We start from the raw sequence: 9,170 nt of genomic DNA, 5'->3' as shown, positions 1-9,170 counted from the left end.
CAATCTGGTTCAGAAGTCTGGTAGGGAGTTAAGGAGGAGGACAAGGAGAGAAAGAAGGAAAGATACAACTAACCTGACAGCTCTCGTTTATAGTACAGGGAGGACACAGAACTGTGCTGATTAGGTACACTATAAAGTCATGCCATCAAGCTTCAAATAGGTTGTCAATGCAGCAAGACAATTCATTTAATTTTCCCTGATTCCTGATCTCACTGCCCGTAGAAGTTATTCCAAATCTTCTCTTTTCAATCCCCCAAACCTTGCCTCCCACTATCTCAACTGAGGATCTTGACTCTTATTTCACTGAGAAAATTGAGGCTTTTTGCCATGAGCTCTCTCTTATCCCATTCTCTTCATCTTAAAGTTTTTTAATTTTGTCCCCCATTCTTCCTCTTTTCCCCCATCTCTGATAATGAGGTGGCCCTTTTCCTTGAGAATGTTAACTCCTCTGTGCCTGTGTGCCCGTGATTCCTTCCCTTCATATTTTCTACAGAAAATTGCCCTCTCAATCATATCTCCCCACATGCAATCTTCAACTTCTCCCTATTTTTTGCTTTCTTTCCTACCACCTTCAAACATGCTTAACTCTCTCCATCTTAAAAAATAAACAAAACTTCACTAGACCTTGTTATCACCCTATATGTTTATTCTCCTTTTCTCAGTCAAAATCCCATGAAAAGGTGTCAATAGTCATTGCCTCTACTTCTCCTCTTACTTCTAAACCCTTTGTTATCTGGGCTTAGACTCTTATCTCATCAATGTTTCATGTGTTGCCATGTCAAAGACTTCATGACCTATTGGTCAATTTACTTCTCTATAATAGGTTCTATTATATTATAGAGCTTCTCTATAATAGGTTAAGCTAATTTTCAGATATAAGACTAAGTCTGTTACCAGGACTGTACTTAAAACCTTTGTAGTTTCATAAAATATCCTTGAACTTACATGTCCTTGGTATGATGAGGTATCAGAAATCCACAGAATTTTTGTGGAAATACTGACAAATCAAAATCTGAAAAGTAGAAGTTGGTGAAGATAACCTGGTTGCTTTTCTTTTGTACCAGAAACCTCAGTCACTGAGTCCAGTTTGAGAAAAGGACTAAGTTAAATTCATTGATCCATTAATTTAGTAACTATTTATTACGTGACTTCTATGACAACTAGGTGCTTCAGTGGATAGTTAGATGTGAAGTAAGGAAGACCTAGGCTCAAATCTAGCCTCAGATACTTACCAGATGTATAACCCTGGGTAAGTTACTTAATCTCTGTCTGCTTCAGTTTCCTCACCTATAAAATGGAGATAATAATAGTATCTATCTCGCAGGGTTGTTGTAAGGATAAAATGAGATAATATTTGTAAAGTGCTTTACAAACCTTAAAACACTACATGTGTGTTCAAGTTATTTCCGTTATAACCCCCAACTCTTTGTGAACCCATTTGGAATTTTCTTGGCAAAGATACTAGAGTAGTTTGCCATTCCCTTGTCATTTTACAGATGAAGAAACTGAGGCAAACAGGAAAAGGTGACTTGTCCAGAGTCTACACAGCTAACAAGTGTCTAAGGTCACATTTGAATTTAGGAAGATGAGTCTTCCTGACTTAAGACCCAGCACTCTACCCATTGTGCCACCTAGCTGCTCCAAAGCACTATATAAATGCAGGCTATTAATAATAAGTATTAATATTATTATTGGCAAAGAAGGGGCTAGACTCTACAGGAAAATACAAAAATAATTCAGATACATTCCTTACTATGACATAGTTTACAATTTGGTCTGGTGGAGATAATTGTAATCTAGCTAGCATCTTAAAACTCCTCCTGTGGAAATAGTTTAGTTTCACAGCTCATGAACCCCTGACGAGGCTGAGGGGTGATGGGGACCCCAAAATACCAATAGTCCAGGTCATGCTCGAATGAATTCGACTCAAGCCTTCTTAAAGTCCAAGAAAACAAAGTTTATTAAAGATTCACCAAATTGGGTTGCCTCTTAAGGAGCCCAAGCATTTGTGACGCTTGTATTCACAAGCAGGCCAGATAGAATCCCAGCTAGACAGAGTCTGAGCTGGATTGAATCTGAGCGCCTTCATGGAGGCTAGATGGAACTTAAATACAGAAAAGACTATAGGAGGGATGAGGCTGGGGGGGGGGGAGGGCAGGAGAGTCTGGTAGTCTAGAGTGATGGGAGAAGGGGTGAAGGGAGGGTCCTGAGAAGAAGTTCTAAAAGGGAATCCTACAAGGATCAAAGGCTGGAAACAACTAGAGGCAATCAAGAGATATCAGACTAGGGAGGGCCTAGGTGGGAAGCAGATGGGACAAACAAGATGTAACAGACTATGACCACAGATTTGAGTATGAAAAGTCAGGTTCTGAGGAGAGATACAAGGAGAGCTCAATATCAGTATGAAAAGCCAGGTTAAGTGGGGAGATACAAGGAGAATTCAAGGAAGTTCCCAGAGTCTGAACCCCATCACTCCCACCAGTGTGTTTACTTTTGATAGTCCATCAGGGGACACACGTTGCAAGCAAAGACATTTAATGGGATGGTATAAGTAGAACAAAAACATTTCCTTTGTATAACTGTTGCACATTCTCCCCCAAAAAGTTTTAGTGCAGTTTTGTATATGTCATTAGGAAGAATAGATATACCAGAATGTAATTAGTATACACGTCCAGTAATGGTTTTACATACATTCCAGTGAAAAAGGTGAATGCACAAAAGGAAAACTCAGGGACAGGCACATATGACCACACTCATAAATAGATAGGTACACCTGGGGGGAACATATGACCAGTGTACTCAATCCCCTACCATGCACAGTTGTTGGTATCTTTTAATGAAGTCAACATAATGCATACACTGAACTTCTTCCCTACTAATGTCTTTCAGTCACTGCCTTGCTGGACCCTGGTTTGATTGGTCATATGGTCTCTGCCAGATTCTCCTTTGGACACTGCTCTAGGGGACACAGTCTTTGTCAGACACTGCCAGGCATAGCACTGGGGAAATGGCTTTGGAACCCCTCTCTACTTCCAACTATTGCCTTCAGTTGAAGTCCTTATCTCTTCCTCATAAGAAGAAAGGGCTTTGCAATTCTCTTTCAATTTAAAAGGTAGAAACTTTTTAAAATAGTTTTTTTAGGAAGGTATTCCTAACAACATTTAGGGAGTAGGTGGGGGAGAACATCTTCCAGGTTGATTTTCAGCTTCTGATTCCAAACTATTTTGAACAATTTCTCAAACACTTTGGTCTCAGAACCACTTTATAGTTTTAAAAATTACTGAGGACCCCAAAGAGTGGTTTTTTATAGGGGTTATTGATACTTACCTGATAAATTTTTTAAAGTTATATATTAATTCATTTAAATGAACAATTATAAAACCATTTTATCACACAAGATTACACATTTTTTATTAAAAAAACATTTTCAAAACAAAAACACGTCAGATGAATGACATTGTTTTACATATCTTTACAAAATTTCTTTAATGTCTACATTAATAAAAGACAATTGGATTCTCATATCTGCTTCTGCATTTAATTTATTGTGGTATGTTGTTTTGGTTGAAGTGTATGAAAAATTCTGGCCTCACATATATATGTAGTTGGAAAATTGCTGTAGTTACATTTTAATAGAGATGCAGCATTTTATACATTAGTCTTATACATGTATGTTATATATGTAGTTATATTTTTATATATGCATACAAATATGTGGTTGTATTTTAGTAGGCAAATAACATCTTGGCATTATTATGAAAATTTTTTTTACCTTACAGACTCCTTGAAATGTTAATCCAGGACTTTTGGGCCATACTTTGAGAATTTCACAGAGCTCACTAGAACCTCCAGGCTGAAGCCTGTTTTTGTTTTTTTTAATTCAATAGTTGGGTCCAGAGCTTAGGTTAGAAAACTCACTCTAATGTATGGTAAGCCTCTCTCACTAAGCCTCTGTTCATTATACACGTAAAGGTTATTCACCTAATAACTACCCAACAGCTTGTGGTATGGAGTTCCTTCTTTTTCAATTCTACCCAGTAGATGAATAGGTGAGGGGTGGGGTGGGAAAGGCATAGAGACAGAATAAGAGGGCAAGGCTTTTTTGTCTTCTCAATTATATGACTGTAGACTTGGCCATTTAAGCTCGAAAGATTTTGAGTTCAATCCATAAACGTATATTAATCACTTACTCCACTCCAGGCATTCGTGCCTGGAATACAAGAATACAAAGGCAGAAACAAAACAGCTCCTGCTCTGGAGGAGTTTACATTCCTTACTGGTGGAGACTAATGTCCTGTGATTCTGTGAGGGGCAGGTAGAGTTTGAATGAGTGAGAGGGTCAATGTCTTCAATCTCCTTCAACCTATTTTGCTCTGAAGTTGCTTCAGGCTCTTCTGGCTAAGATGCCAACCCCATTTCAAGTGGCTGAAGGGAAAGACTCTGGGAAGACGTCAACATGAGAGAAATGACCTTCTCTATCATATCCTATCCTCAGCTTCCTACACCAGACTTCAGGTAACTGCCCCCTGGGAGAGATCTGGAACTCTCTCTTTAGGTTGAGCTGAGTTACCTTTGTTCCCACTGAGAAAACTTCTATTCTGTATTGTTTGGTATATATTCTCCTATGTGTATTTTCTCTGATTCCTGCTTCTCTATCCACTTCGATAAATGAATTTCTGTGCTAAATTATGTGTTCAATGTGCAACTGGTTTTTGGTGTAAAGAGTCAAATCTTGTATATAAAGTATGGGGTCCTGCTTCTCCCCATTAAGAAACAGAGATCAGAAGTTCAGCTTGACCCTGAAAGCCACATCCCCCAATAAATAAACAATATTTAAGAGAACAGACAAGATATCATTCTAGCCTGGTATCCCCTTTCTTTGAGGAGAGCAGAGTGGCCAAGCTTCTCTTGTTTCCCCTATTGGAGAGAAGAGGTGAGAAGAGGCTGAAGATGTCTATGCTGCCCCCTTCAGTGCTGGGGACTCACCCAGGGTAACACAGTCAGCCTCTGTCAGAAGCAAGACCTTAATCTCTGGACAACCTGATTCTTCAGATGCCTTCACACTATTAAGCCAGGCTACCTCTGAGTTGGTGTCCTACTCCCTTACCAGATTGCCATCAATCAAGATGGGCACTTTTGAGGCATTTGCTGGTTGCCAATCAGGAGAAAGAGGCACGCTGGATGGAGTGCCAGAGCCAAGAGGACCTGTGTTCAAATCCAGCCTCCAACACTTCCTGGCTGTGTGAGCCTGGACTAGTCACTCAACCCTGCTTGCCTCAGTTTCCTCATCTGTAAAATGAGTCGGAGAAGGAAATGGCAAACTGCTCCAGTATCTTTATTAAGAAATCCAAATGGGGTCATGGAGTCAGACAGGGCTGAAAGGACTGACGACAGGTTCCAGGGAGACTCCTTCCATGCGTGGTCTGTAGGAGTATGGACAGAAAAAATATCGTTTGGAGGGGCACTAGCAGTACTGAGGAAGGGCTTCGTGGAGAAGGAATCCTATTAATCCTTTGTCTTCTAAGTCCCCTGGGATGTCTCCTGAACTTGGCCTCTGTCCCATGAACCTCCTGTGGGCTCTGGTGCCTAAGGAAGGTTGGAAGGGTCGTACCGGAGACCAGCGTCTCATTCAGAGGGAAGCGCTCTCTTCTGCGCCTGCGCCCGCGCCCGCGCCCGCGCCCGCGCCTGCGCCCTAGCTCCCGGGACCTCCCCAAGACTGAGAATGGAATCGTCCCAGCCCCGGTGGGTTCCCGCGCTTCGGTCCCGCCATTGGCCGCGTTTGGAAACCTCGAGGTAACGTTGGCGCCCCTGGATGACGTAGAAACGGCTTTTTGGAGGCGGGGTTGAGGCGTCAGTGGTCGCAGCGGCGCTCTGAGGCTCAGCTTGGCTCGGCCTGGGGCCAGACGAAGACCCCGGCGTTGAGCCGGTTTCCTCGAGGTGAGTGACGGAGCGAGCAGGTTCCGGAACCTCCGGCGCGGGCGTGGGGCGCCCTGGGGCCTGCGCAGCGCGAGCCTCGGCGGCGCCCCGGGCCGGCGGATGGAACGTTCGCTTCGCGTTCTAGTGCGCGTGCCCCGGGCGGGGGGGAGGCAGGCTGCCGCGGCGGCCCGCGCCCAGGCCCGGAGGCCTGCCTTCCCGCTGCCCGGGTCCGTCCCCGCCCTGTACAGGCCCAGAGCGGGGACGCGCCTTAGCCGGGCCAGGACGCGAAATTGCCGCTGTGCATCCCCTGGGTGCACGTCCCCCTCCAGGAACAGCGACAGAGAAGTTGTTTTAATCACCTTTTCGCCCCCTTGCCGCATCCTTTGGCCCTCATTTGGTATCCCGGCTTTGCCAGAAAAGTGACGTAGCCGCGCCACCGGACGTCACTCGAGCCCCCTGCTGCCATTAAGAAAAGAAAAGCGAAGCCGCTGAGCCTGGCCTTTAAGACCCCGCGTAGTCTGATCCCCTGCTCCTTTTTCCTCCCAAGTTACCTCGTTTAAGAAAAATTTCACCGAGTAGGTAGGTATTGAGCCGGATCTTGAAGCCGGGTAGAATGCAGCTAGAGTATGGGCAAGAAACTGAGGAACCAAAGGCCCCTTGGTGGTGACGCGGTAGCAAAGGAGAGGAGGGGCCACGGCCCAAAGAAAGAGACTTCGTCCTGCCTGGCCAATGGCGAGGCTCACTCCCGGTAGTAACGTGTTACCAGGGTGCGTCTCAGTTTACTCCGTCACTTCCCAGCCGTGGGGCGTAAAGGTGAATTCGGCAGGATGCAAACACATTCAGGACAAAGACTGTCTTGTGTGTTTGTACCGGCACACTGGGTAAACACTTGGTTCGTACGCTTCCAGTTCAGTACTGCTATAAATAAAACCTGTCTGCAGTATTTTTTACACATCATTCCGTTTGATCCTTGGCCCCTTTTCAGTAATATCCTTAAGATATGACCTGAGTAATAGTGGTGAAAGCAGGGGACCTAGAAGACTCGGGTTCCTGTCCCATTTCTTATACAAGCTGTTTAATCTCTTTTTACCCTTCATTTCCTCCTGTGTGAAATTACTTCACTAACAGGTTGTTGTGGGGGAAACACTGTTTAAACACTCAATAACTGCTGGCAGAATCACTGAGAGAATTATATAATCAGTTTTTAAAATTCTGATTATATATTGTTGGATTGCTCTGTAAAAAGATTGTAACCATTAAAGATTCCACCTACTCTATCACAATGTAATAGAGTGCCTGTTTTGCTGTAGCACCACCAAAACAGAATTTCATCATTTTAATTGTGTTTGCCACATGGAGGGTTAGGGTACCTCATTTTCTTTCAAATGTCTACTGATCCTTTTCTTTAATTGGCAGGGTTTTGTTTTGTTTTTTTATAAAAATGGTTCATTAAATATTTTCATATGTTTAAAATTTAAAATGTTTCCCAGCTGTATAACATTACTAATGAAAAACTATATGAAGCCCTTTTTTGTGTTTGCCCCTCTTAATAGGAGGGGGTTTTTTGGTTATTGTTGAAAACAGGACCTGTATACTTGAAAGAGAAGAAAATGAAAAGAAAGGTAACAAAAGTTGGAAACTTTAGATTTAGTCCCAATGAGGAAGCCTTGCTTTTGAAGGAAGAATTTGAAAGAAGACGGAAACAAAGATTACTACAGGTATGTGTCATTCTACATTTTTTTTAATTCAGATGAATCTTAAACATAAAACTAATGTAACATACATAGGTATTTATAACTTGTAAAAATAACTGTAAAAGCTGAGTATGGTAATAACACATACCTGTAATCCCTGCTCCTGGGGAGGCTGATGATGCTGGATTTCCTGAGTTCCTCCGAAGAATAAGCCATTAAGGAGTCCTCACTAAATCTGAAATCCATATGGTAAGCCTAGCCAGGGTGGGAGGGGTTGAGGAGGGGAGCAATGATTCAGCCTGCCAGAGATAGAAAGGAGTCACAAATTTTTTAAGTATCTGCTATTGTGAGCCACTCTAACTACTTTACAAATATTATCTCATTTAATGCTTACCACAGAATGGAGTTTAAGGTGTTAAGAGGGTTGGTGCTGTCTATTATCTTCAGTTGATAGTTGAGGAAACTAAGGAAGACCAAGGTTAAATGACTTGCCCAGGGACACACTACTGGTAAGTTTCTGAGTCTGGGTTTGAGCTCAGGTCTTCCTGACTCCAGTCCCCTAAGGAGAAATGGTGAACTAAACTTCCATGATCAGGTGTGGAATCATACTTATGAGGATTCTCTCTTCTTCCAAACTGGGTGAGATGATGAGACCTAGTCTCAAAAAAAACCCATAGTAATAATTATAGTGTATTGGTTAGTTGGTCTTGGTATTTTTTCATTCAGTTTCCCACAATTTGTGGGTTTCACTCTGGTATTCATAATCCTTTCTCAACTACTTATCTCTTTTATTCTTTCCCACTACCTTCCCCCTCCCACTACCACCACTACTGAACAGATTTTTTAAAAAGAAAAATAAAAGCCCTCAAAATAGATGCATAGTTTGGTAGAACAAATTCTAGATAAATTTTGAACATTTATTATGTCTGGAAATATTTATCTCTTTTAAATTCATCTTTCTGGCAGGAGGGAAGTGATGTTTTCTTCTTCGCTGTTTTAGATTACTTGTGGCATATCTCTCTTATATACACACACACACGTGGCAGAGTTCTAAAGTCTTTCAAAATTGTTTTTCTCTAATGCTATTATCATTGTATAGATTGTTCTAGTTCTGCTCACTTCACTTCATATACTTCACAGAAGTTTTCCCATTTTCCTTTGAAACTATCCATTTCATTATTTCCTATGACACAATAATAATGTGTCATGTGTACCACAGTTTCTTTAGCTCCAATAGGACAGGCCCTTAAGTTCCCAATTTTCAAAAAGAGCTGCTACAAATATTTTTGTAAGTAGAGGTCCTTTTCCACTTTCCTTGATTTTGGGGGGGGTGCAAGCCTGATAGTATTACAGTTGGATCATAGTATATATACAATTTAGTAGCTTTTGGAGCATAGTTCAAATTGCTTTCCAGAAGAGCTGAACTAGTTCATAGTTCCACTAACCGTGCTCTATCTATTGTATTTATTTTCTCTTGGCCCCTCCAATATTTGTCATTTCCTTTTCTCATCTTTGCCTAATTGATGGGTGTAAAGTGGAGCCTCACAGTTGCTTTAATAT

At 42.1% G+C, this 9,170-nt stretch overlaps 1 protein-coding gene across 1 annotated transcript in view; it reads left to right on the top strand.

Moving 5' to 3' along the window:
- The first annotated feature begins 5,816 nt into the window (after positions 1-5,816).
- The window catches only part of CEP295 (centrosomal protein 295), an 85,026-nt gene continuing 81,672 nt past the window's right edge, over positions 5,817-9,170 (top strand). The window contains 2 exon segments of the mRNA XM_072611342.1: positions 5,817-5,937; positions 7,501-7,634. Coding sequence (XP_072467443.1) covers positions 7,527-7,634 — 108 coding nt within the window. The 5' untranslated portion in view covers positions 5,817-5,937; positions 7,501-7,526.

This window comes from Notamacropus eugenii, chromosome 5, assembly GCF_028372415.1.
Source record: "Notamacropus eugenii isolate mMacEug1 chromosome 5, mMacEug1.pri_v2, whole genome shotgun sequence".
Taxonomy (NCBI): domain Eukaryota; kingdom Metazoa; phylum Chordata; class Mammalia; order Diprotodontia; family Macropodidae; genus Notamacropus; species Notamacropus eugenii.
This window is presented reverse-complemented; position numbering and strand designations above follow the sequence as displayed.